At 37.2% G+C, this 26,976-nt stretch overlaps 2 protein-coding genes across 2 annotated transcripts; one reads left to right on the forward strand and one right to left on the reverse strand.

Annotated features, from left to right (window-relative positions):
• Positions 1 to 2,283: 2,283 nt before the first annotated feature.
• CENPN (centromere protein N) lies at positions 2,284 to 10,289 on the reverse strand. The gene is made up of 11 exons (XM_010579677.1): positions 10,171 to 10,289; positions 9,698 to 9,887; positions 8,519 to 8,564; positions 7,705 to 7,761; positions 7,267 to 7,343; positions 5,511 to 5,687; positions 4,686 to 4,787; positions 4,066 to 4,123; positions 3,505 to 3,617; positions 2,743 to 2,866; positions 2,284 to 2,437 (listed from the first exon to the last, which is right to left on the reverse strand). Exons 2-11 carry the CDS (start codon positions 9,866 to 9,868, stop codon positions 2,322 to 2,324), a joined length of 1,041 nt encoding a protein of 346 aa, XP_010577979.1. The 5' UTR covers positions 9,869 to 9,887; positions 10,171 to 10,289; the 3' UTR covers positions 2,284 to 2,321.
• A 189-nt stretch (positions 10,290 to 10,478) lies between these two features.
• On the forward strand, positions 10,479 to 26,641 carry CMC2 (C-x(9)-C motif containing 2). The gene is made up of 4 exons (XM_010579678.1): positions 10,479 to 10,580; positions 18,436 to 18,572; positions 22,860 to 22,931; positions 25,080 to 26,641. The coding sequence occupies exons 2-4, from the start codon at positions 18,492 to 18,494 to the stop codon at positions 25,152 to 25,154; spliced, it is 228 nt and encodes a 75-aa protein (XP_010577980.1). The 5' UTR covers positions 10,479 to 10,580; positions 18,436 to 18,491; the 3' UTR covers positions 25,155 to 26,641.
• Positions 26,642 to 26,976: the final 335 nt, after the last annotated feature.

Consider the following 26,976-nt stretch of genomic DNA (forward strand, 5'->3'; position numbering starts at 1 on the left):
CGCCGCCGCCGCCATGTTGCTGTCAGCTGCTCGGCCCTCCACTTCCGGGGGCGGCCGCCAACAGTCAGCGCCCCTGTTGAATATTCAGCAGGCGCGTGGCGCGGCCCCGCCCCCCCACCAGCGGGGTGGGGGTGGGGCCGAGCCAGGAAACGGGGGGAAAAAAAGAGAAAAGAGGGAGGAAAAAAACAAGATAATAACGGTGTCTGCATTAGCGAGTACACGGAGCTAGAGCCTGTGAGAAAGTGGTTGTGCCTGCCTTCACCCGTCACCTGCCACGCCGGGTGTTTTTGCCTTTATTTACTGATGTAGAATCACGTTTTAAAGAACCAATGGCACGATACACAGGACTTTTTTCCCCTACGGCTTGGTCAGTTAAAGGAAAAGATGTACGTTACCAGTAGGGAGCCCACCCTCAACTGGGGAAGAGTAACACAACTGTGTAGCTCCCAGGATGCGCGGAGACCCCGCGTTCATTGTACAGCCCCTATCCTTCCTCTGGTCTGCATGCCTGCTCCTGCTTGTAAGGTGCCCAGAAGTGGTGTGTAGTTCCCATAATAGCCTTGGTTACGTGAAGTTAGAGATGAAATGCGTACTTGAAAATCAGAGCGACCAACTTTTCGGTTGTTAAAAAGGGGACAGAGACCACCTTTCCCAGAAACAAGAGGTAGAAACAGGCAGTAGGCCAGGTACTCGCCGTGTTTTAGTGTTTTGGAACTTTATGGGAAGTTATCATCATCTCAGGCATTAAGTTATTTGGTAGAGAGCATTAGGAAGAAAAAGGTGCACAGAGTGAAACGCATACTGGAGTCATAATGGGCCTGACTCCTAGAAGGCTCTGCGAGGGTACAAGTGGGAGACGTCACAAGCTAACTCGCACTGTCTATCACGTGAAACCTGGCATGGTTTCAGAATCCTAACACTATGTTAAGTATTTGTCAAACTAACATTTAAATTACACAGATGGAAGTCCTAAAAACATATCGCTAGCAGATAGTCCTAAACTAACTTCTTTTTATGTGCAAGTTATACAGAGATGCTGAAAAACAAAACAAAACAAATCAGTAGATGTTAAGACACGTTTCTAAGTCAGGCCAAACAAACTTCTATGAGAAGACTTAATTTACACATTTATTTACAGTGTGAAAAACAAAAAACCTCCCATACAACCTCTCAAAATATTTACACTGTGCCAGGAATTTATGAAGACTGTCTCTGCACGCTGACATACCTAAAGCAAATCGGAAATTCCACACACGCAAAGTTACCAGGTAACAGAATTAAAAAAGAAACACTCGTACAGTATAACTGAATCTTCAGATCAAATCCATCTCAAATTAAAAATGATGCAGCAAGTTACATAAAAACATCTATATCATTACTAATTACAATTTACGAACTCTACAGAACCCCAGTGCAAAGCTGTTGTTTGCATTAATGAATGTTGCCATCTTGATTCTGCAATCTTTATGTCCCCAAGCACAAAAAAGTAGAAATGTGCAAGGGTTGCAGAAGGATCAAATCTTAATTAAAATATTCTAAACCATGGACTTCCTTAAAGGAAAATTATTGCCTATTTCATTGTATTCCTCCAAGGTAAAATTTTGCAAGACATTAATACCAATAAACAGATTTTTTTTTTTTTAAGTATTTGTTATTGGCTGTTGCCCTTGGCGAGTGAAAACTCTGGATCTGAATTAATATCCATTAAAGCTCCATGGAAACTTCTTATGGACATCTATATTTCAAGAGGCCCTTCTTCCCCGTACACTGTAATGGTCTTTGAATATAATCTTCATCTACTAAGATAAAAACATGCCTGACCTCCAGACAGGTAGTTCCACTTATTTGAGTGGGACTATTGACATGTTCAAAATGGGGCACATGTTCTGTTATGCTGCTGAACTGGAGCCAAAATAAGAAGGCCACCTAGAATATCTTGGCCATCTACAGCTATGATAGCAAACTGAATAGCTACAGCTGTCTTATTGTATTGTGTTGTATTAAGCTTTAGCTATCTTTAACTTCACAAATACTATGAAAAATACAGTTAAGAGCTGCCATCACATTTAAATTTAAAATAACCACAATATCTGTTTAAACTTTGCAACTAATGGTTTTTTATCACTTCAGGGAAGAGTTAACTCTTCTGTTAAAGACAAATGTGGAAAAAAAAATGCAAAGCTGCCATAATTTGGAAAAAATACTTTAGGGGATTATGAAAGAATAAGTTATTTTTTAAAAATCTGTTTTGAAGTTTATTATGATTTAAATTAATACCAGTAGTAAACGAGTTGTATATTTCTCTATGAATCAGTTTTAAATTAAGGGCTTACAAAGCTTCCCGGAAAGAAATGTTTTCTCTCTCTAATTTTAAAATAATTCCTAGCTTTTTGTGGTATACATGTAAGTAGTGGTGAAATTGGTGCATCAGCCATACCTGGAGAGGGAGAGAGAGAGAGATACAATTATAGCTTAACTCAACCAGTATTTAGCTTTATAACAGTTATGAAAGGTAAAAACACAGCTTGAGTATCTATGTACAAGCCAGTAATTCTAAGAACAAATTGCTATGTATTTAGACATAAGTTTTTATAGTGATAAGATTTTTATTCTACTAAATTTCTATCTATATCTAAACAAACTGTGAAGGTTCTCCCTTATGCAAGATAGAAGCATAATGTAAGATGACCAAAACATTTAACTGTGGATTTCTCCTCCATTTTGTAGAGTTGGAACACTTACCTGCTGGTGCCAAAGATTTCAGCGATTCCAAAAGATGTGGACTAGAAAACTTGACCAGACATCTGAATGGTTCTTTTTTATCCAAAACATCCATTTGAGGATCACTTTTAAACATCGTCTCAAGCTGTTAACACAAAATTTAACCAGGGAGTATAAGCAATGAATATATTTTATTTGTATGTTATTATTTAAACATTACATTAAAAATGTAATATGTAGTAAGGCTGTATCTTATTTGTCTATTATTTCTAATGTTAACATGATTCCAGCTGGAGGAATATTTTAATAAAATCAGAGGGTGCCACCACGTGGTAAACAGTTTTCTGCTGAAAGAGGCAGCTTGTTCAGTAATATTGCAAAACATTAATTATCTCCTAGAATTTCCAATATATCTGTTCATCAGTCAAAATCCGTGCATCATCCAAGAAGTTAAACTATGGTGTTATATGTAGCATGAGCTTTGTATGGATTTCAAATAACCCTCATTTCCCATGCTTCACCACACTGCTGGTGTAAGTCTACCTTTATTACAAAAATAAGTCAAAATGCTTAGTTCACAAGGCTGAAAGACTGAAACATGATCTAGTAGTCTGACCAAATCTCAATGCAAATCCATTTCTTAAAGATACTTTTAACTAATTTATTTTAAAATATGTGCTCCCTAAAGTTTGAAGAAATACTAGCTTTTTCTTGACTTGCAATTTAATGTAGCTACCCCTATATTAAAATTATAAAAAAAAGAAAATGTGTTGCTTTTACTACCTTATATTGTGCAAATTCGAGTTTTGGTTGGGGACCATCACCAAAAACTTCCCGATTCACTCTCTCTATTCTTTCTTTCTCAGTTTTGTTTTCTTGAATTATCCTTAAATCTGCTGCACGCGAAAAGAGTACGGAAAAGAAGAGGAAAAAATCCAGAAAGACAACTTTGTCAGCTGATACAATACTGTTTTTCTGATCAGGTAATTACTCCAGTGAAAATCTGAAAATAACAATTTTAAAGAATTCATCACGATATTTTTTTTTTTTCCCCCATAAGCTAATTGTCTCCATCATTTATATTTTCAGTTCTTACCAAGAGAAAAACGCAAGCTAATATGAAAGGAGATAATGGGCATTGAGTGTTTTTGGTTTCATAACTGTGTCTAGTGACAGTCATGGGGAAATATTTACCTGTCCTAGTGATAGCCCATATTATAGCACCCCACCAGGTATGGATAATATAATGTGGATGTAACATACGTACATTTCCTAGAATGAATATGATTTCATAAGCCAGCAGTAATGACATTCAAGCTGCCATTTAATTTGAAATATACGTACCACTTTCGGGTGCTACATTCCTTTCTTGTAGAGGTCTTGGATAATGAGTTTGGAAGTTCTAAATCGGAGGGGAAAAAAAAAAAAATTTTAGTCCACTTCCACTTTTAGAGCCTGTAGCTGAAAAGAACTTTCCAGTTTCTTTTTACTTCTCATTCTGAAAGTGAGTATTCTTCTAATTTTTGACAATTACTGGAAGTCAGAAAGCCCAGCTTTATTTTGAGAAAAGAATGTCTGTCCTATGATATTTGTGAACATTTCCCTACTTAAAAGCATTACATGAATGAGCAGAGTAAGTGCCCGTTCTAATAGCCTTCAAATCATTGCTCTAGGAAGCCTAGTGAAATGATGCTAAGAAGTCCTAGGACTGAATTGGTGATACAATTTTTAGACTGAGTTTAACCATCAGGAATAACAATAATAAAGAGCAGGTGGGATACCAAGTAATTACATCCCCATTGTAATGTTACCTTAATGAAAGGCTGTCCACCTCAGTAGTTCAATATTATTTTAACTTGATGGTCTCTTGGAAGAGGTAAATTTCCCCCCCTGCTAGGGGGTGAGAACTAGGCCTGAAACAAAAAGCAAGACTTATCTTAGGCTGTACTTGTAAAGTGGCTCACCTGGCTATATCTCTTAAACACAATATCTTTAAGGGAGTTTAAAGAATGACTTCGAAGCTCCATTTCACGGATGTCATGGTAATTAGAAGCAAGAACCAGGGCCTTTAAATAAAAATTGAAATTGTTTTAACATCAGTCTTAATCATCACTGTGTTTATAATATGGAAAAAATATAGCATTTCTAGACATTGCAATGTTTTTGTTTCAAGGTAAGCAACTGCCCTTTAACTAGGAGGATTGTCAAGTCTGAAAAAATGCTGAATAGACTGTTATTAAGCTTAGGTTAATATTTAAAAGCATTCACAGGATTAACCAGATAAGCCTATAGCCTTATCAACTTAAAAAATAAATAAATAAAACAGATTAAAAATTAAATTACTAGTATGGAAGTCTGCTAAACAGATACAAAAAATAAAGACTACCAATGCTGATCACCACAAGTTGACAGAAAATGTCTTTTAAAACTAATTAATAGCATTCCCTGATGAGCTCATACATTTAGTTCTTAAAGTTAACCGTGTTGACATAATACTCTTCAACTTCTATGAGACAATTTAACTGAATATTGCCTAACACTTGGTTAAGAAATTAGAACAATTCAAGGTCAGCAAAAATCCCAATAAACTGAATTTATTCACAATGCACCATTCCAAAGGTCAAAGAGATTGTTTTTTGCCCCATTTTTACCACGAATTAAAGGGAAAAAATGACTATTACGTAAATTATGTAAAGTGACAAATCTTTACCCAGCCTCTTAAAAGCTAATACAATTATAGCTCTACGTGACTGTGGTGAAGCCAGGGTCTACACAGTTTTATTCTGTACCTGACACAGCAGAGGCAAGTTGCTCTTAAGCACTGAGGCAGAAATGAAGACATAGGGAGTCTGTGAATGGTATACAACATAACTTGGTTTGTACTGGTTTGGTTTTGTATACGGTGTTCCCCAGGCAATTCTAATCCAGATTGCATTATCCTCATATTCTCTAAAGTTGATGGTGACCTAACAGAAAAAGAAAAGCTTTGATTTACCAGCACATTCAGGTGTCCATAACAATTTTGTTATCTCTTCACCCTGTGTTCACAAGACCCAAACGTAATTTAGTATGCCACTGCTTGAATAAGAAACAAATCCCACCAGTGAGTTCACCACTGTATTTAAATCAAATTTCCACAGAAAAACGATAACCTCACAAACTGAAAACCAAAACAAAACAAGAAAACAAACAAACAAAAAAAGAGAAAGAATCCCCTTTTAAACTCTAATATGACTTTTGTTCCTGCTGACGTACATTTTCTTCTGAAGGGTAAAAATAAAAATAGCTTATTACAAAAGCCTTGATTTCTCTTTTGGGAAAATAACAACACAACAAAAAGGTGTCTGTTTAGATGGAGGGCTAGTGGCAATATTTCCAGTATGTCCAGTTTTTGAGAAACTAAACTTTTGATCAACTTGTGATTTTAGACCCAAATATAATATTTATCACTGCTCCAGAACACACAATCAGAAATTTGAAGAAGATTCCCTTTCCTGTTCTTGTAGATTTCCTCCTCAATTACTTCTTTTTACCTTGACTCATTCTCGGTGACTTAAGAGTGGGAAAACTTCCTTTAAAAAACCAAAACCCTCCCTTTGACTGAGGCACACACAGCCAAGCTTTTAGTCCAACTAGGTCATAAACTCTTTAAATTGCTGGACCAACATCACTTCTCAAAGTTTTTGTGGAATTTAAAAAAAATACATTGCAAAACTCTTTTCATAGAGTTATATGAACTGCAGCTAATTATCTGTTAGTCTAATTTGTATTTGTTGCCCTCTACTGTTGTCAGTGGGAATCCTTTGTGCATCAAGAAGTGACACAGGTAACAGGCATTTTCTATTACCTTGCTTAAATGAAGCTGATGAGCTAAAGCAAGAAAAGGCTTCTGCAAATTGCTTAGTAAAAAAGTGAGATGATAGTATTTCCCTTCCATTTTTTCTTACTATGCTCATTTCTGTAGTCTAGAAACCGCTTCTTGCTATTGACAGTGGTCTTTCAGTCATTATAATGTAATGAAATACCAGGGCCAAGTTCTCACAGCCATCACAAAATATCATTTCAAAACCAGAACTAAAAGGACATGGATACAATTTCGCTACTAATCTAAGTCATAGTAGCTGAACCTCCTTGTCCTGCTTACTGGCTACTTCAGATTCCCCTTTATACTCCGTTTGATTCAAATTTTTGTTGCTTCGTTATTGTTATTGGGTAACAGGACAAAGCAATATCAACTTACCCAGGCAACATGTACACTCAAACAGGGCAAAGATTTCATAGAAAACATAAACATACTGCCTTTCTTGAAGTCGGTCATATTTTAAGGCAGACTTACAGTTTATTTCACTCCAGCATAATTGTAAAGTTGCTAGAACAGGTATGCAACACATTTTTCCTATTTCACATGCAGTTCTTACCATTCCCAAATGAATAATTCCATTTAATTTTTGATGCAGACTGTAAGAAAACAAAATACCTTCCTAAAGTTATGAAAACAATCTATTGTCACCAGAGCTAACAAATTTAGAATGGATTTCTTCTTACATTTTTCAAGGCTGACCGAAGCCTTCTTTTAAATTTTTTTTTGAAATCTGTTAAGTCAAAAAATTCCGTTTCTTCCCCTGTTACACAAGAAAAAAAAAGAAACAAGAATTGTGTTTACAAGAACTAGTTCAGAGATGTTTTTACAGTTTTGCTGAAACAAAATTAAGCAGAAAAAGCTGAAGCTGCATAGCCTTATACAAAAAGCTGTATATTAAATTTGAGCCTCATTATTGCTATATAAAGGTTAATACTTAATTAGTAGTTACCAATTTCTAAAAATTGCTTGAGAAGTTAATAAAAAGTATTCTAAAAACATTAAAGATATCTCTATTGAAAAACCCATACTAGACTATATTGGTATTTAAAACATATGATATGAGGCAGCACTGCAGTAAACTGCTGAGAACTGCGAGATTACGGCAAGGAAAGGCATTTTACCTGTTTTCTTCATCTGGTAAACACTCCACACTCTCTTGTTTGGGTAGACGTGGTTGTCTAAGAAAAATAGGAATTGCTCAATAACATAGTGTATTATCAAATGGTAATTAAAGGAACAAATAATTTTACAATACTTTTATGACCAGGTGATTTCAAAAAGATTACTTCTGATAACGCAATGTAAGTTATTCAGCATTCTTAAGCTACCACTTATACTAAACCTAAAAGCAAAATAGTTTTTTATTAGAAGAGATAGGAAAATCTTTTTAAATTCAGTTAAGCAACTAAGGAAGGGTATCTCTGAGGTTCAATATTTAAAAAAGGATTTTACCTAAAACGACCAAAACTCAGTCTAAACTCAAACTAAGAAGTGTAGGCTGTTAAAAGAAACCTTGAGATTTAAACTATTATATAATTAATTTGTGAATTAATATTGGAGTTAGAGTTCCACCTGGAGTATTTGCTGTTAATTTTGCCTATGTCACTTGCTATTGGAGAGCGATATTACCGATCTTAGGGTTCGGTGCATACCAAAGACAAACATATCTCTCTACGCTTATAACTGCATGCTGGATGTGGCTTACCACAGTTTACATCTATTCAGACCTCAGAAGAAGCAAACATACTTTTGTCAATTTTGAGCTTTTTTTTTTTTTAAAAAGGTCACATCCAGTAAGATTAATCATCTAAAACGTAATCTGTTTACACCAAGTGCATCTGTACCTCACTAGGGCAATTGGTATGTAACTAGAGGCGTTATCAAGTTACTCAGAAAAAAATATGAAGATGTTATTTTTATTCATTTTTTACTTACAAATTATGTCTAGGACAGCTGCTTGCTTTATGTCTGCAGAATTTTCCTGGAAAGAAGAATAACAGTGCGTGGTGAACCACAGGTCCAGAATGCTCTATCACACTATTTAGTAAGTGAAAAATCTCAGTATTGGTAGTTTAAATGACATTGCACTTAAGCCCACAGCATGTACACTCTCCTCAGCAACACCACACCTGGTCCCAATGTGCACACAATAAAGTTTTGAGAAATCAATAACAAAAGATATTTCAGCAAGGTTTAAGTGTTTCTGCAGAGGCAGCAATGAGAACCTTGTCCTTATCATATGATGTACAAGCACTTAGAAAGTAAAATTAACAGGCATTCATGACATTATGTAACACTGATCAGTATTTCATTGTCAGGTATTTTAATATGCTTGGTTCCTCATTTAACCTTTATGGCACGAAAAGATTTTTAAGAACCTTCATGACACTACCTGTTACAGATAAGAATGTTTCAGAAGCTAATGTTATTTTAAAATATGACATTTGCTACCTTACAAGAATAACTTAACAGTTTCTTGCCCGTGGTTTGATCTACACCCATTGTAATGAATCTTTGAGTATGAAATTCAAAGGGAATGATAAAAAAAAGCTATAGAATTTAAGAGATATCAGTAATAACTGTATCTATCTGGGTTATGATACTATATATAAAGACTCCTGGTACATATAAAGATTCCTGATACACCAAAATTAGATTATGCAAGTAGGAGATCAGAAAACTTTTTTGCTTATATTAAGCAGAACAGAAGTAGTTCTGGCCAAGGAAATTTTTCAAAAAAGTCTGACGAGTCTAAAAGATCTATACTAGTGCTATCAATACCCATACTAAATAGATTTAGATTGGTACTATGTAATGAGTAAGCATTGCAATCAATGCCTTTATTTTACAGTTTAGAAATACACCTGTTTCTTAAAGGTTCAACACACTGAGCTTTTATTTACCTTGTGCAACTTATAAGCTCAAAACACATACTGCCATACTCAGTAATGGTCAGTCCTGCTCTCCTATCAATCAGACAAAATTGACGGTATTACCACCTCAGCTTTACATTTTCCAGACTACAAACTGCCATTTGATGCTGTGGTATGGCCAAGAAAAATCCATTTCTTCATAAGAATGGGGGTTTTTTTTGGATGGTGCTTCAATGATTACCTCACAGAGTTGAACAACATCTTGAGAAATGTTCTCCTTTATCTGACGGAAGTTTATGGTTTGCAGCTGCGTCTCAGAAAGCAAGCCCCATTTCTGTAGCATTGTCTTGATTTCATCTCGTGGGATTTTTAGTACAGTTCTTCGGATATACTCAGCAACAGTTTCATCCATGATGAAGCCACCTGAAAAGCTGAAACGTTAAAGAAGTTAAGACCAAGGCACAGGCAGGCTCAGGAGATTAGCTCCTTACTAAGGTGCACAAAGCTGCATCTAGGCACGACTAGCAGAACGCTGGCATCAGTCCTAAGCGCGGCACTACCACAGATTTCGGCGGACAGCAACGACAGCGAGTTAAAACGCTTTCTACAACCATTTTTCCCCAAGCCCTCAGAAGTTTCCCTCACTGACCGAGGCCTCAGCGCGACCTTCCGGAGAGGGATAGAGCGCTGGCGCACAACCAGGGCTGTTACTACCTGTCCTATCCGGTCCGATGGGTGTCCAGCGGTCCTCAGAGAGCGGACGGGGACACGAAAAGAACCGCGTAGCCGAGCGGAGCAGCCGCGACCCTCCGCGCCCACCTCACACTACTGCAGCAGCAGCCCCCGCCCGTCACGCACCACGCCAACCACCGCTCGCCTTTCGAAGCGACCAGTCAGGTGCCGCGCGGTGCCGGAGCCGTCCAATCACAAGGCGCCCCGCCTCCCACCCCGCAGCGCTATTGGCTCCGGCTCCGTGAGGGCTCTTCCCGCCGCTGCCGGCTGCGCTGAGGTGGCTTCCGGTCGGGCCTGGCCGGGTCGCCCGCGCCTCCTCCCGACGCTGCGCGGCTGGCGTGTCGGTCGCGGTGCCTGCCTCGCCTGGCTGGGCTCGTCCTCTGGGGACTGGAGTAAGTGCGAGGATGGCTGAGAGGGGAGGCTTTGGCCGGACCCGAGCGGGCAGCGTTGCTCCTTTTTAGTGCTGAACGAAAAGAGGGGCATGTGGGAGAGATGCCCTCCCTTCCCGGCCCGCCGCCTGGCTTTGGGGGGAGCCGTGCCCTGCCCTGCCTGAGCTCGGGGCCGGCTTCTGGGACCCTCTGCTCACCTCGCACCCTCCTTCAGGGCTCAGGGAGGGCTTTCAGAAGGGCTGTTCTGAGTGGCAACCTGGGGCTTCCCATTGCGACGGTCGTAAGCTTGATTTTCCTTGGGTCTGTGTGTTTCCCATCAGTACTTTAAGGACTCCTGGCAGCACTGAGAAACTACAGACTGAAAACAGTCTGGATTAGTTCAGTGGGCCTCTTCTCCTGCCCTAACTGTTGATAACAGTGTAGCATCCCCTTTCACCTGACAGCAAAGCTGTCACACTAACAATATTTACTTTCAGCCAAGTGCTATGTGCCTTTCTTGAGGGGTGCTTGCTGCTGAAGCGATGAGGTCCTGTCTTTTCCATCAGGGGAGCGTGATCCTCTCGATCCCTTTCTCTCAGAAGGCGAAAAGCTGTTCTACAGTAAGCAAGAAAATTCTGCTGGCAGTACTAAATTTATAGTGTTCTTATCTGATAGATTGGGAAATGAATGCAATAGTAATGAAATGAAGCCTGGTCTGGTGGATGCAGCTGAAGTACGAGAGCAGCTTGCCAAACAGGAATTTGGCGACAGAACCTTATCTTCAGCATGCTTTACTTTTATACTGGCTGGGTCTTGCCATTCTTGACTGTATATTCTCATCTTCATAGACACAGCAGAAATAGAAAGAGATTGCTTCAATAATCTTTTGTGATAAAATGCTATATTGTGCAGTGTGACTTGCTGCATATTATAATAAAAATATTCCACTAATTGCCCTGTAACTATGCTGATGTGTGTTGTATGAATACGACCTTAAGTAATTGCCAGGAGTTGAAAATGCCCTATTGTGCTTCAGTTGATCATTTAAGCCAGAAGTAAAACTGTAGAAATTGCTTGATATTCAAGTTGGTGTTCAACTTGCTTTATTTGTTAGGACTAACACCTTGTTAGCTTGCTTTACTAAGTATGAAGTCAGGCTTGATGTAGTTTTATCAGATACTTAGTCCTAAAAGTAGCGGGTGAGAACTCATTCTGCTGATGTGAGGGATGTTGAATTGCTGGTAGAAAGTAGTCATGTAAAAAGACAGTTAAAATCAGTATGAATCTTATTTATCAAAGGGTTTTTTAAATTGTTATTATTTAGGTTCAGGGAAAGTAAATAAAATCTATATAATATAAAAACATTTTAAAAGTAGACATAATCCCCCCCCCCCCCCGCTTTGTGCTTCCTTATTATTTACAAGTCTTCATAGATATGTATCTAAATTATTTCCTTCCCATTGTAATATGTAATATTGGAAAAGTAATGCATAGTTTTGAAGACTGAGATTCAAGAGGTTGTGACTAATTTTTATAAGATTTAGCTAAACTTGGTTTGTTGAAGTGAAGGTGTCTGGCTAAATTTCTTGGAAACATTGGAAAGCGAGGGGTCATGCTCAGTGTGCCTAATCACAACCTCAAGGACAGCAGCATAGAATGATACTTTAATATCCCGATCTGGAAGACGTTAACCATGTTGCTGAAAGCTAGAAACAGAGTCCTTAGTTCAGAGTTCCCTAGGTTTTTTAAATGGCCTTCATCAACTGTGATTTCTCATTTCACTGAATGACTGATCTGAGTATTCTAAGCTGTTATCAGAAATATTTATAAATTGTGTATGAAAGATAATACTAGGAATGCAGAAGTTCTGCTGAAGTGACATGAATGATATCTTTAGGTAACACTTACCAGTTAGGTGTGGAGCTGAATCTCTTTTTATGCTAAAACTTTGTATAATGTTACAGAAAACACCCATGATTTGAGTAAACAAAGAGCTGGTTGGTTTGTTAAGTGTTTTTCTCCAAAGCCAAACAGAACAATACTATGTAACTGAGAACTTAAAACCAAAATGTCTGGTCTTACTCAGATTAGACAGTGAAATGAAGTGCAAAACTAAATGTTACACATGGTGAAGTGATACGGTGGCTTTATAGGAATTTGCAGATCTGTTTGCCCTTCCCCCTCTTTTAGTCCATGTTCTCGTTTGCACGGTCATGCTGCCGCCTTGTGGGTATTATTTGAGTGTTTGCAGCAAATGTGTGTGTTCTGTACTGTAGAAAGGTCTGTGTTTCTGGTTAAGGAGCTTAATGATTAGCAATGTAGATGCTCAGATGCAATTTTTCATCTTCAGGATTGGTACACAAGGATTTGCATTTTGCTTTAAGAAGTAATTTTTCTGAGCAATATGTGATTTTTTTTTAACTATTGACTTTAGAAACTTGAAAAAAGTTGAATTACTTTTGCATGCAACTTTTTAAATGAAAAAAATAGCAAAACTTGGTCTGAGAAATAGTCTTCTGACATGCTTTTTCCATATTTCATTAAAACATCTTAGGAAAACAATTACCTAGATTTAAATCTTTCTTTCATTGTTGTCCCCCAAACATGGAAATATTAAGCATTAAGCTAATCAGTGAGACTAAAGCAACCTAATTTAGTTTTCCTTCTGCGTCAGGGAACTGGTTAGTTCATATTTATGGGGGATTTTGAGAAAAGAAGAAAGGAAATTCCCTCAATTCCTGACATGCTGATCTCATGCTTCCTTTGGGAAAGAAGTGGGAATGTACCAAACACCTTATTTCTCCACACAGCTGGGTCCTTTTACTGCTATTTGCCATAAGGATGTCAGGAGGAGAGACTAGCACATGGAGAGAAACAAGCACCTTATCCTAGATTTTAGTGTCCAGCAGGAGTGTGAAGGAAATGCATAGTGTTCTTGTCTGCTCTTTTGGGACAGCCTTTTGGTTTCTGTGTACTTGCTAGGTATCTGCAGTTTTATTGTGAATTCCATAATACGTGTAGGTTCCTTTTGCGCATTAATATTAAATATTTAATGTATTGGACATGTGTATAGATCAGCTTTTAGATTAGGAATGAGTATCCCTTTTCGATAACTTATATGTTGATTCCTGTTAGGAAACATTTAGCAACTTGATATGCTTAGTGTTCAGGATTGCTTATGCAAGGAATTATCTTACAAGTATTATTTTTCTAAACAGAAATATTAGTGTTGGAAATTAAGTATTATTGTCAGAGAATTTCTAAGTTTAGGCTTTTGAGTAAAAAAAAAAAAGTTTTATATTGGAAACCATAAAGCTAGAACATCCCCTATTTTCCCCACTTAAGATAAACTACACAGAACGTGATACTCGAATGAGACAATTTCTTAATTTTTCTTTTCCCTGAATGATAGCGTAGATTTAGAAACTAGTTAAGGAAGTTGAAAGATCAATCATCTTTATCCATGTCTTTGACCTTCAGAGGCTAACAGTTTATAGAAATTTGCAGTTAGTTCTTAAGGCATTTCAACCAAATCATTTAGATATATATGTAGTGTAATTTTTAACAAGGAAGGAAAAACTGCACATAATTCAAAATCTCATATAAAACACATTAAAGGGCAGACCATTTTTGTACAACCCAGTGAAATGTCAGTGCCTTTATGTAAAGAGTTCATCTAAATACTTCTCTCCAAATATTCGTTTCAGATATTAATGTTTGCTTAGGATTTTGCAGTCCATTTTTCCTCCTAAAGCAATTCCTGTATTTTCTTGGTACTGTTCTTCTACTTTACTGTTAGTATTTTTTCTACAGCAATTGCATGTTTACCTTGATGTTCTTTATCCAGCATTTCTGTTAGTAGTTTTCTCAGAGCAATTTATATTGCTTATTCCGAATTTTTTACTGCGATTTCCCCCCCCTCCCCCCCAGTATATTTTCATACTTGGATTCCTTATGAGCTACCACCTATATAGAATTCTGTCACTGTGGACTTAAATTCTGGTGAGATGGCAACTTGCTATCTTCATTTTAGATTGGAACATTATTAAAAGGAAACTAAGGAACCATCCTATCCTTTTTTCATACATGTTTTTGTTACTCTTGAAACTTTCATCTGTCGGAGTCATTCCCCTCCAGCAAAAATATTTTAGCCTTCTCTGCTCATGTATAGATCACTGTCACTCCTAAACATAAATATAATATTGAGCACTGATAACACCGTTCAGTCATGAACATCAAAAGTACTTAAAGGCTCTAGTTAAGCCTTCCATGACCACTGTAAGATGTTTTGTTACTTTAATCCATCGTAGCCTGTATGAACTGAGTACCGTATCTGGTAACTGAACTTGAAAGATTTTAATATTCAATGTTATTTGAAAATGAATTTCAGGAGTACTGATCTATGAACTGGTGTGACAGTTAGGACCTCTGATTTGTAGCATTTGTCCTGCAAGAGGTGCCGTTGCAAAATTCATTTGAGTTGTTAGAAGGCTTTTAATTGATGAAATGCACTGTCACCTATCTATTTGTGGCATTGATAGCTTTCATCCACTTTATATGAGAATAATTTTGTAAACAATGGCAGTGGTTACTAATCTTAGTTTAGAAATAATGAATCTTTCCTTGAATAGCTCCCTTTGATTTTCTGGCCTGTGCTGATGTGCATGCTACCTATTTCACTAGGGCACTGGTCTCAGAAGGAGAAAGCAAGACAGCCAGCTCAGATGACAGTTTTAGAAGAGCAGTCGGAGGCTGAATGATGAAGAGATTTAATAATCAGCTGGGTTCACACATGTTAAAGTAATGCACAGTCATTGAGCACGTCACCCTCTCAAGGGAACGCTAACTCTAGTGCTATCAAAAATCTACTGATAAATTCAAAACGTTGACTTTGTGTGGCATGCAATCAAAAGCTGGTGGCAATAACACAGCAGGGTTCTTAATCACTTTGCTGTTACAGTCGTGCTCCTGCTGTCATATTTCTAAAGGTTCATTTGTTAATTTGTTGAACAGAATGCTTAAGCAACTTGTACAGCTTCCAGCTTCTGTGCTTAGAGTATATGTAGTGTAATATTAGACTACCAGATAGTATGGGGGAAGATTTTTGAAAGAAATTATTATATGTGTTTGCAACACTCTGTGGAACATATTCTCATGGGTCTCAAGAGGCTTTTAAATCTGTTTAGATTTTTAAAATTAAGTTTGCTTGTGGGAATTTAACTCTTGTTAAGCTGAACACATGATGGGAAATATTGGGTAAATTAGTGTACATACCTCTTGAAGCCAAATATATTACCTGAGTATTTGTGGTGGGTGGACCCTGGCTGGATGCCAGGTGCCTACCAAAGCCGCTCTATCACTCTCCCCACCATCAGCTGGACAGAGGAGAGAAAATATAACGAAAGGCTTGTGGGTTGAGATAAGGATAGGGAGAGATCACTTGCCAATTACTGTTTGTCACAGGCAAAACAGATTCAACTTGGGGGAAAAAAAAAAATTAATATATTTTTTATCAAATCAGAGTAGGATAATGAGAAATAAAAACTGAATCTTAAAAATACCTTCCCCCCACACCTGCCGCCTTCTTGGGCTCAACTTTACTCCTGATTTTCTCTCCCTCCTCCCCCCTCAGCAGCACAGGAGGACAGGTAATGGGGGTTGGGGTCAGTTCATCACACATTGTTTCTGCTGCTCCTTCCTCCTCAAGGGGAGGACTCCTCACACTCTTTCCCTGCTCCAGCGTGGGGTCCCTCCCATCGGAGACAGTCCTCCATGAACTTCTCCAGCGTGAGTCCTTCCCACGGGCTGCAGTCCTTCAGGCACAGACTGCTCCAGCACGGGCTTTCCCATGGAGTCACAGCCATATTCGGGGGCATCCAACTGCTCCGGCGTGGGGTCCTCCATGGGCTGCAGGTGGAGATCTGCTCCACCGTGGACCTCCATGGGTTGCAGGGCAACAGCCTGCCTCACCATGGTCTTCACCATGGGTTGCAGGGGAATCTCTGCTCTGGCACCTGGAGCACCTCCTGCCCCTCCTTCTGCACTGACCTGGGGGTCTGCAGGGCTGTTTCTCTCACATACTCTCACTCCTCTCTCCAGCTGCAGTTTTTTTGTTCCACAGCAACTTTTTCCTCTTCTTAAACCTGTTATCCCAGAGGTGCTACCACTGTCACTGATGGGCTTGGGCTTGGGCTTGGCCTTGGCCAGCGGCAGGTCCATCTTGGAGCCAGCTGGCATTGGCTCTGTCAGATACTGGGGAAGATTTTAGCAGCTTCTCACAGAAGCCACCCCTGTGGCTGCCCCCCACTACCAAAACCTTGCCCACAAACCCAATACAGTATTCTAGGAATAGCAGTATAGATTATAGCTGCCAGCACTGCAGCTGAATATTGGGATTTTGCAATTGTAAAATCTGACCACTGGCTGCTAGTATTTAGCTTGTCTATTTAGCTGGAGTGTTCAAACAGTGATGGCTACTCAGTACAAGTTGTAGTGGTATTTGCCTGATGTATTGCAGCTAGAAAGGTCATCTCTTTGGGAGGAGGGGCAATGAGAAAATAGTAAGTAAACAAACAAAAAAAGGCATCTCTTTAATTCAGTGGCAGTATGGGTCATATAAGTAGAATTTTGTCAAGATGAGACCATTTGTCTTGGTATGAACTGGACTTTTCTTCTTCCCTCCCTGGTGAAGTGATCTTCAACAGCAAAGATGTCATTTTATTTCAGCCTCCGTCATATGATGCTTTCTTCCTTTTCAAGAAAATATCTTGAAAATTACTTCTGGGAATATTGCTTTTTCAAATGGGTGGCAATATAAGAAATTATCTCTAGAATGAAGCTTGCTCCTGCCCTATGAATCCTGCAGAAAAGGACCTGGGGGGTCTTAGTTGACATGAAGTTAAAACGTGATTTAGCAGTGCACCCTTGCGGCAACAAAGGCTAACAGCATACTGGGCTGCGTTAGAAGTGTAGCTAGCAGGTTAAGGGAAGCTATTATTATTCCTCTCTTCCTGGCAGTCTTGAGGCCACATCTGAAATACTATGTTCATCTTTGGGTCCCACAGTCTAACAGAGATGATAAAAAAACGAGTCCAGCAAAGGAGAAACTAAGAGGGTCAGGAGGGTGGAACAGCTGGTATATGCAGCAAGGTGAAGGGAACTAGGCTGCTTTAGCGGTCAAAAGAGAAGACTCGAGGGAAACCTAAATGCTATCTTCCACTATCTGAGGGAGTAGGTGATTCGTGAAGACAGATCCAGATGCTTTTCAGAAGAGCACAGTGAAAGGGCAAGAGGCAACAATGTGAAGTTGCAAGAAGGGACATTCCAATTGGGCATAATTAAAAAAAATCATTACTATTTTGATTAAGAACTGGTTTTTAAAGCATCATCAATGCTTTGGATCAGGATTTTTTAAAAAGTATGTAGATAACTAAAAAAGTTGTCAGTTCTCAGAGTGCAATAATGAAATAGCATTGTGCTTCCTGTTCTGATCCATCTTTGTAGAAGGTAGAAAGAAAATTACATATACTTAACTTTTTTAAAGCTAGAAAGGAGAAAACTGAAGTAGGAAGGTGAAAAGATAATCTGCAGTTCAAGAAAGATTAATGCTACTAGGGAGTCCCTGAAAATTAAAATCTCAAATGCATGCCTATGTCCACGATAGCAAAAAATATAAACTTCTAGTTAACTTTTAACATTTGGGCTGTGTAGAAGAACAGACATGTGCTGGTTTTAATTACTTTAACTGTGTAATATAACTTATACATACTAAGCTGCATTTTGATCTAAAATATTTTTTGTTAAAACAATACTGTGTGATAATATCTTAAGTGGATAACTCAAACTTTCTAGTTATACTTTCATATTTTAATGTTGGCAGGTGGAAGTTCTCTGAGACTCTTGTCCTTGTACTACTAAAATTATCCCTAACTAAAGATGCATCCAGACCTGTCTCCACATCTGCACACCGAAGAATGTAACCTAGTTATCAGTCTGCTCAAGAAGTGTCACAAGGAGGTAAGGAGTTTTGAGCAGAGAAAAGAGTGGGTGGTTTGGGGGAATGAGTGTCAGATAAATTAGTGAGAATATTATATGATCATAGAGAGAAAAACCTCCTCTAGGAGGTAACATGTAGCTAGTATGTTTTCACTGAAGAGGTATCTGATGACTGTGTGTAAAATTTTGCCAGTGATTTCTTTACAAAATAAAACATGCCTTACAATTTCCTGTGCTACAGCTGGACAAGAATGGACCTATTTTAAGAACTGAAATAAATTCTGCACCTTTTAGTACTGTGTGCCCCTCAAAAAATAATAATAAAAGCAACTTCAAATGCCCTCTTTTGTATGCTCACAGCATTTCCATATTCCAGCTGTCCACTGGGCAGATGCTTCAGTCTATTTATAAGCAGATGTGTTGATGGGGATCCGGACATGCAGCATGCCTTACATTCAATGCTTTGAGAGCTAAATGCGCATTGCTGTTTGACTTCCATGTTCTTAATAGGCACCTACCCAAGAATGTGAAATGCCAAATTGTCTTCAGGCTTCTCAAGGCTCTTCATTGCTTCAGGAAGATAGAATCTTCATGTCATTCATTTAAAAGTCTTTTTTTCAATTTGCTCTGTAGTAAACCTCTAGATGTAGAAGAGTCAGCCCCTGCAATGAAAGCTATCTGCAGCATTGTTGTAATATTGTGAATTATTTTCCCAGTTCTCTTGTATACTCTAAGTAGATGTTCTGTACAGATATATTTCTGTATTAGTGCATAAAAAGCTCAGTTTTGTAGTTTCCACTGAGACAAAAATATATTTAAATGTTGAATATGAATGTGAAAACAATGGTTTACACCATTACATGCAATCTACAATATTTTCACCTCCATGTTCAGATGTGGTGTTTATACTTTTTTTTGCAATGCAGTTAGTTACCCATAAATTCTAAGACAATACATATGTTAGCTTTACAGTTTTGAGCAGAATTCTAATTTTTTCTTTGCAAAAGTCACTACAGAAAGAAAAACAAGGCTGATAATACACAAAATGCGTGAGAAGACATTTTGCATGAAAGAGATATAACAACATTTTTGCAGATTTTGAAGTAGCTAAACTAACATATAAAAAAACTTTTGTGGTACCACACTTTCTTATGATTTCTAAATTACAACAATGAAGGGAGCAGAGTTTTAATACTGAAATTCACTTTCAATGAGTATACTGTACTGGGTTTGTTCAGCAACATTTAATTGGTTTTTGTTGGCACTTGTAGTGCAATATCTTGAAATGTAAGCCCACTGGAATCTGTTGATGCCATCTCATAGGTGGTACTTCCCATACCATTGCCTGTCTGTTCCTATGCACTGTCTAAATTTTTTAAACCTAAGATACAAAGTTCTTGTGCAGAACATCCCCAAGCTTCAAAATTAAAAGTTGTGTTAAGTGCAAGAGTTACGCATTTCTTCTGAGTTCTAAAATTTTAATTTGCTTAAAAATGCTTTAGGTAATTTGAGAGATTGTAGAGACTTTTTTTGTTGTTGTTAGTTGATTTTTTTAAACAACTTTAATGTTGTAATGTAGCTAGAATTAAGGTATTCAGTAGCTAGAATTAAGTGAGAAGACTCTCCTTGTACATTAACTACTATAGTATCAAAAGGATTGCCAAATAAAATGACTATCAGTTAAGAGAAGAACAAAACTTCTATAGGCAATATAAAATTCAAATGTTGTCATTAGTTTTTCATAACTGTGAAAACAAATCCAATCAGGAAAGAAAATACACTCAGATTTGTCCTGCTTTTTGGTACATAGATAGTTGGGCTTTCTATGCTTTGACTAGAGAATCCAGAAGTACTCATTTACTACTTGAAAGTAATGGTTGACTGTATTTTTGGGGTGTCTGTGTTTTTTGTTTGTTTGTTTTAATAAAAATGAATGTTAATATACATGTATCATAGGCTTTTTGTATAATGTAGCTTATTAGACTGCCTTGAGTTTGAGAGGGAACTGGAACTAAAAGGTGTACTTGAATTCCTTGGCAGCAAGTGATTCAAAGGACTCTATTGCCAATTTGACTTATGAAGGGACTAGGAGCAGCAATAACACAGTCATGCACAGGATTATATTCTCTTGGTTTTGTTTGAAGTTGATGTTTACATGAAGAGGAATTACTTTTGTCAGTCTTGTGCAACGATGAGACGGTATTTGTGCTAGCAGTCTCAGAACAGAAAGGGTGAGGATGGCTTCTTTCACACTCAGTTGAAAGGAAGCAATACCTTTTCATTTAAAATTCAAGGGGAATGTGCTGAAATACTCTTTTAAAATTGAAGTAACTGAAATCTGAAAAGTTGGTGATCTTTATCAGTGACTACCTGCTGTTTTGTTATAATGCCAAAATGTTCTAAGAACCTTCATCTACAATTTAAATTAATATTCCTGAGGGATGAAAAGCATTATTTTTTAATTGGGTATCCTGTGTGTACATTTTCACAAAAGTCAGTTTGATTTACTTTATTCCTAATCTAGAACCTGCTCATTATATCAAGTTTTGCATCTAGTGAGGAGAGGTTAATGGGATTCCTATTTGGTGTCATTATTTTGATTTTTTTTTTTTTTTATTTTAACAACTCCACTTGTGCCAAGTGCATGTTTTAAAAAGACTTATTTTCATAGGTGGCAGCTGAAAGAAATGCGCGTAGTCTTGCAACCATATCACTGTAATAGGCGTAATAGCTATTTTTGAGCAACTGATTCTTTTTTTCTCATAATCTGAACCAAAAAGTTGACAGCTTAGGAATCTGGCTAAAGAAATACAGATTCAACTCACTGTATGCAGTAGTAAGAGTGGAGTTTGAAATGTGAGCACTCACTTTGAAATTTAACATGCAGGTATGGGCATAGAATACAAAACTAAATCTGTATTAGCTAAAATGAAAGTGTTGTAAAAGCAAGAAAAGCTTGCAGTAAAGTGACCATTTATCACATGCAACTGCTTCAGAGTGTCATCTGATGCCCTTTATAAAGCAGAGAGGTATAAACAAGCTAATTGTAGCACTGCTATAGTTAAATTGTCATAACCTTTATTAACCCACTCCTACCTTCAGTAATGTTCTATTGGTTGCAATCTTGTCCACTGTTTGAATTTTAAATAGTGTTCCTGTATTACTTGTATAAATCCATCTGGTTGCTCCTCAGCTACAGAAAAGCGCATAGGTTTCCCTCTGAAATACAGAAGTGACTTCATTTTCATCTGTTTTGTTTGTTTTGTTCTTCATGGTCTTTTTTTTTTTTTTTTTAAATTCATTAGTTCTTTAAAAGATTGATCGAATTGTCTCTATTGATTGGATAGCTGTAAATATCTCCTAAAAGCTCCACACCTTCAGGTCTTCTGAATTGCTTGGATACTCTGCTACCAGATTCTGTCCCATGGTAACAAGCATCACTCTGAAAAAGTAGTCCTTTTAGAAGAATGCATTCTGAGAGTGATTTGATGGCTGGTAATATGAAATCACTTCAGGAAATCCTGGCTAAAAGGACAGATTTTTATGGTGGATGTCATCAGGTTAGGTGGGGAATGCCTTCCTGAGGACAATGCCTGCAGTTTTTCAGAAACTAAGTAACACTTAAGAATGCATAAGGCCCATCGTTGAGCTGTGTCATAAAGATGGTAAATGCATCTTATTTATTAACCTCAAGATCTGGAGAAACTTAATCGCCCGTTTTTGATACTGGTTCTAACATTTCAGTCACTTAAGCTTAGTGCCTGCATCTTCTGGACCAACAACTCATTCTTCATGTGGTAGGGATGATGGAGCATCAAGTGCTTTGCCTCTCTAGGTCATGAAGAAATAATGACAACTAAAGCACAGAAGACATTGCCTCCAGGATGCCCGTAAATCTCCTAATACATCTTTCTATATCACAAACTGGAGTTCAGAATATTCATTTTTTGTACATGACTCAAGCTAGCGTGAGTGAAATTTGTAAGACCGATTTCCTAGATCAAGAAAATGTTCTACATTTAGACTTCATAGCTTCAGCTTAGGTATCCTATTTTAGTCTGATTATATGACATAGTGAGTACCTTCAACTTTCAGCAAGGCAGGGGTGGCTCAAATGAGGTTCAGGAGTAGCTCTAACTTCTACCTACTCAGTGAAAAAGTTACAAAGCATCATTTTTCACAAAAAGAGAAAAAGGAAAAGAAAACCAGGATATGTTGCAAAATGCAAGTGACTTCTAAGAAATTTAGAGCTTCCAAGGAAGAAACCTTTGAATTGTAAATTTTTTTTTCTCTCCCTAACTTAACCAGCACAACATTTTGAAATTTTTTGGCTATTGCAATGATATTGACCGTGAGATGCGGAAGTGCTTAAAGAAAGAGGTAAGAAACAGATTTACTGTGAGTTAAATGCTTAAGTAAAAAAAAGTCCATAGGACAGAAACAGTGTTGCTTTTTATTAAGTAGTACAAATCAATAAATAGGCCTTGAAATATAAGCACATTCTGGAGTGGGCATTTGATACCAAATTTAAACTTTTTTTGATAGATTTCTGAGGTAAAATCTGGCTTTAACAAATGGCATAGTCTATTTTTGGATATACAAAAATAGGCAAACACATTTTAACCAAACAAATACTGCAAATAGGAACTGACACTTCACAGATTGCTTCTGATTTTTTCTTAATTTTTTTTTTTTTAAGTAGTGGTGTTCACAGAGAATAGACTATAAAGTAGTAATGGTCACTTACGCATGAGTAACACTTATTACTAAAGTCAGTTATACTGACTGAAACTACTTGATGAGTTGCTGAGTTAGGCCCTAAATGAAAATATTGCTGCTTAGGACCTACTCATTGCCGTACTACATCTGCAGATATGAAGGAATGGAAGACTCTCGGAGTTTAAGTAGATTAACTAGCTAATGGGCACATTTTCAGAAGAGTATCAGCTGGTCTTTATATTTGTGGTTGTCATGCCTACATGACAGAACACATAAATGAACTTTTCACACATCTTTTAACTTGAAATTGTACTTATTAATTTTGACATAAATTTCACAATTGTGTCTAAAAATGGAAACTTGGAAGTGCATGACAGCCAGAACAGTTTGGGCCCCCTCTTTTCCCTCTGTCAGTCTATGGGAATTAATTTCATCTGCTTGTGCCAAATACCTTTTTTTTTTTTTTTTTTTTTTTTTCCCCCCTCCCTTGTAAAAACTGTAGCACAGATCTGGAAAATAAGGAAGGAAAGTTTCTCTCCAACTAATCTTATTTTTCTTTGTTTCATTGAAGCCTTTATATTAAAAGGAGTTCTTGATGGCTATATTTGTTTGCCTTCTTAAAATATGGCTACATTGATATGCCATTACTAGGAAGCCCCTGAAAGACTGTTCACAAGTATGGAATGGGTACAGATGTAGCTTTTGAAGATCCATTGTTCTCATTCTAAGTAAAAACAGGGATGGGTTATTGAAAAAATAAATATTGGCATGGGAAAAAGTTAGGCATTCTGTAAATGTTAAATAATGTTTCGGGCCATTATTTCAGTTATAGACCAATCAGTACAATGAGTGAAAAAACACAAATCCTTTCCAAAATCAATCTCCTTAACAGTTTATTATATTGTATAGAGATTTGAGTATTTGTGTGTTACTTTGGTTTTATTCTTGATATGAATTACTAAAAAAATGAACAAATATATGGGCTAACTTAAGGCCAAGAATAAGTTGCTTCTCATGAAATATATATCAAATCATACATTGATTTTTAATTTTTCATTTCTTTTAGCCATGAAAAGGTTTCCTTTTTGGCTGCAATGAAAGACAGGCTCTTCAGTCTTCAGGCTTTTGCTAGTGCAGGGGCATACTTGAAAGCACGGTTGTCTTATGCATGTTATCTAAACTGTGAAGGCTTTCTTGATTCCATTTTACACTGGAGTCCCGTCTCTGTTGTGTTTCTTTTTTAAACCATAAAAAAATCTAAAATGCCTTACCCTTATTAAACCCAAATTTGCCTTTGTTCCTTTCATCTTGGTATACTACTTTATCTGTGCACATAATTAATGACCAGGATCAAAAATAGACCAAGTCTGTGATGACAGATTCATGTTTCAGAAGGCAGACACACTTACATTAATCAGTATCTTTTAAAAGGAAAAGAGCCTGACCTGTGCTCTGGAATAGCACCAATGCAACATTTTTCGTAGCTCATGTGTGAAGTGTAGCTGTCGTACATAAGATGGCTGTATAATTAAGTTTCTCCACAAGATTAACTGAATCTTCTTTATTAGAATGTTCTAATACTCTTTAGCTTAATAACCTCAAACTTGGAAACATGTATTTTAATCAAATAAATGTTAATTTCAAAGTAAAAATGAACCAATATATAGATATTAACAAGAACTGCATTTCTAATGCATCCGTCAAAGATATTGTTTCTGTTTCTGGGTAATAAACGCTCTACGCTTTTAAATTTGACTTATCCGTTTAATGATAACAGTTGATCTATTAATTTCCTTATCTGTCTTGCAGTATGAAGAAAACAGGGCCAGGAACCGGGCAATGCGACGGAGGCTAATCGATGCTCACAAAAACTCAGAGAAGTGAGCTGTGCTGTAGTCGGACAGCTGCATCTCAATAGGGACACTCAGCTGAAAGTTGACAGATTACTTCTTTCCCATCACCAATTCTCAGCCTGTGGTTTGTGAAATCGTGAAAAAATAAACGCACCTAATACATACATACTCATTCCCAGCAAGGCAAACAGTGTGGAAAAAAATAAATATAATAAATGATCACTCACAACTTAATTTTTGACCTCTAAAAGAAAACTCTTGTGGCAGGTCTTTGTTCTGGTATAGTTTTGTTATGATTGTTAAGTAACGAGGAGTCAGTGTGTATGGAGTATTATGTATTCAAGGCTGCTATATTCCGTACCTTGTGTTGAATTGCATGTATTTCTTTGTGTTTAGCAGTTTCTCTTTCATATCTTGGGGTTTTTTGGTTTTGTTCTTTTTCTTGCAAAACACTGAATGACTTTTTCCATCACTCTCTAATGTTGTGATAACACTGCTTAAATGAATTAACAAAAAGAAATTTTAAACAGATGTGGCTTGAAATTGGAAATTGCCTATCAAGTAATAATTGGAGTTCTAGTATTTTTATTGGAGCAAAAATGATGAAACTGCCATCTTCCACTGAGAAGATTAAAAATCCTTCCTGCCAACCGTATGTACAGTGTAGACTGTTGTAAGACAATTTGTTCATCATACCCAAAGCAAGTGGCTTTAGAAATTCAGAATGGAACATTTCCAGGGATTTACAAAGCTTTGCCTTGATTTTTGTTGAGCACAATCAATGTGCGTTGAGTGATTTTTAGAAGAGGAGTGCTGTGAAAAATACAAGCTAAGTAGTTCTTCCACGAATTCTGGTACAAACATGAAGTCAAGTTATGACTGTTGCTCTTGAAGGAAAACTCACATTGAAGTGAAAGAAAGTGTAACTTGCCTTTCAGTTAGGCAAGTCAACTAGTATTGTATTAGCCAAGTTGCCTCGTTAGCCTACAAGAGCTGTTTATTTGCTATCAAACTGCAGAAAGTCCTCAACAAGTCTCTGAATTCAGAAGATTTGATATTAAAACATATGTTGGTTTGTGCAGTGATAGAGCTGCTTCTCTGGGTGTCTGCTGGATTTAGCTTATTTTTAAACAACTTTTCTGTTCCGCCTAGCAACAAAAGACTATTTAAAAAAAATAAATTTTATTGAGCCAAATATACTAAGTGTCTTGAAACCTTTTGAAAAAAAGGGTGCCTATTCTACAATGAATTCTACAGTTTGTTGTAAGAACCATTGTTGACACTCAATCTTGAAATGAGTACATGCACCTGGTTTTGGAAGACAGCTGTATTTTGTGATCTATTTTGAAAGATTAATTATATAGAATAATTTTACTTATTTTTCAATACCTGGATGGACCCAGTTAAATTGCTAAAACTTAACCACAACTGTTTTCAGTGAAAGTGCCAAGAAAAACTGAAGTAATTGTTTCTGCATCTTTTGACATGCTGTCTGCTTTCTTAGAACAAGGAAATAATGTATTATTTGAATTAAATACTTGAGTGGTTGGAAGTGGTGCAGTCTTTTTATTGTTACTCTTCAGACTACTTTTGAAGTATTTTGTAGTGAAGTTCCCTAGCTGGGAACTCTGCATCCTTGATCCTTCTTCAATTTGTGATGACAAAATCTACTTCAGGTAAGCTCTTAAATAGGATTTGGTGATGCTTGTAATCTTTAAGTAAATAAATAAATAGAGAATTGTCCTAGAGATTAGGTTGAGAAGCTGTTATCTGAGTGCAGAGCACTGAAGCTTTTCTTTCTTTCAACAGCTTCTGAGAGTCCAGATCTTTCACTAGAATAGCAACAAAATAAG

This window comes from Haliaeetus leucocephalus, unplaced genomic scaffold, assembly GCF_000737465.1.
Source record: "Haliaeetus leucocephalus isolate CR32 unplaced genomic scaffold, Haliaeetus_leucocephalus-4.0 Scaffold668, whole genome shotgun sequence".
NCBI classification, from domain to species: domain Eukaryota; kingdom Metazoa; phylum Chordata; class Aves; order Accipitriformes; family Accipitridae; genus Haliaeetus; species Haliaeetus leucocephalus.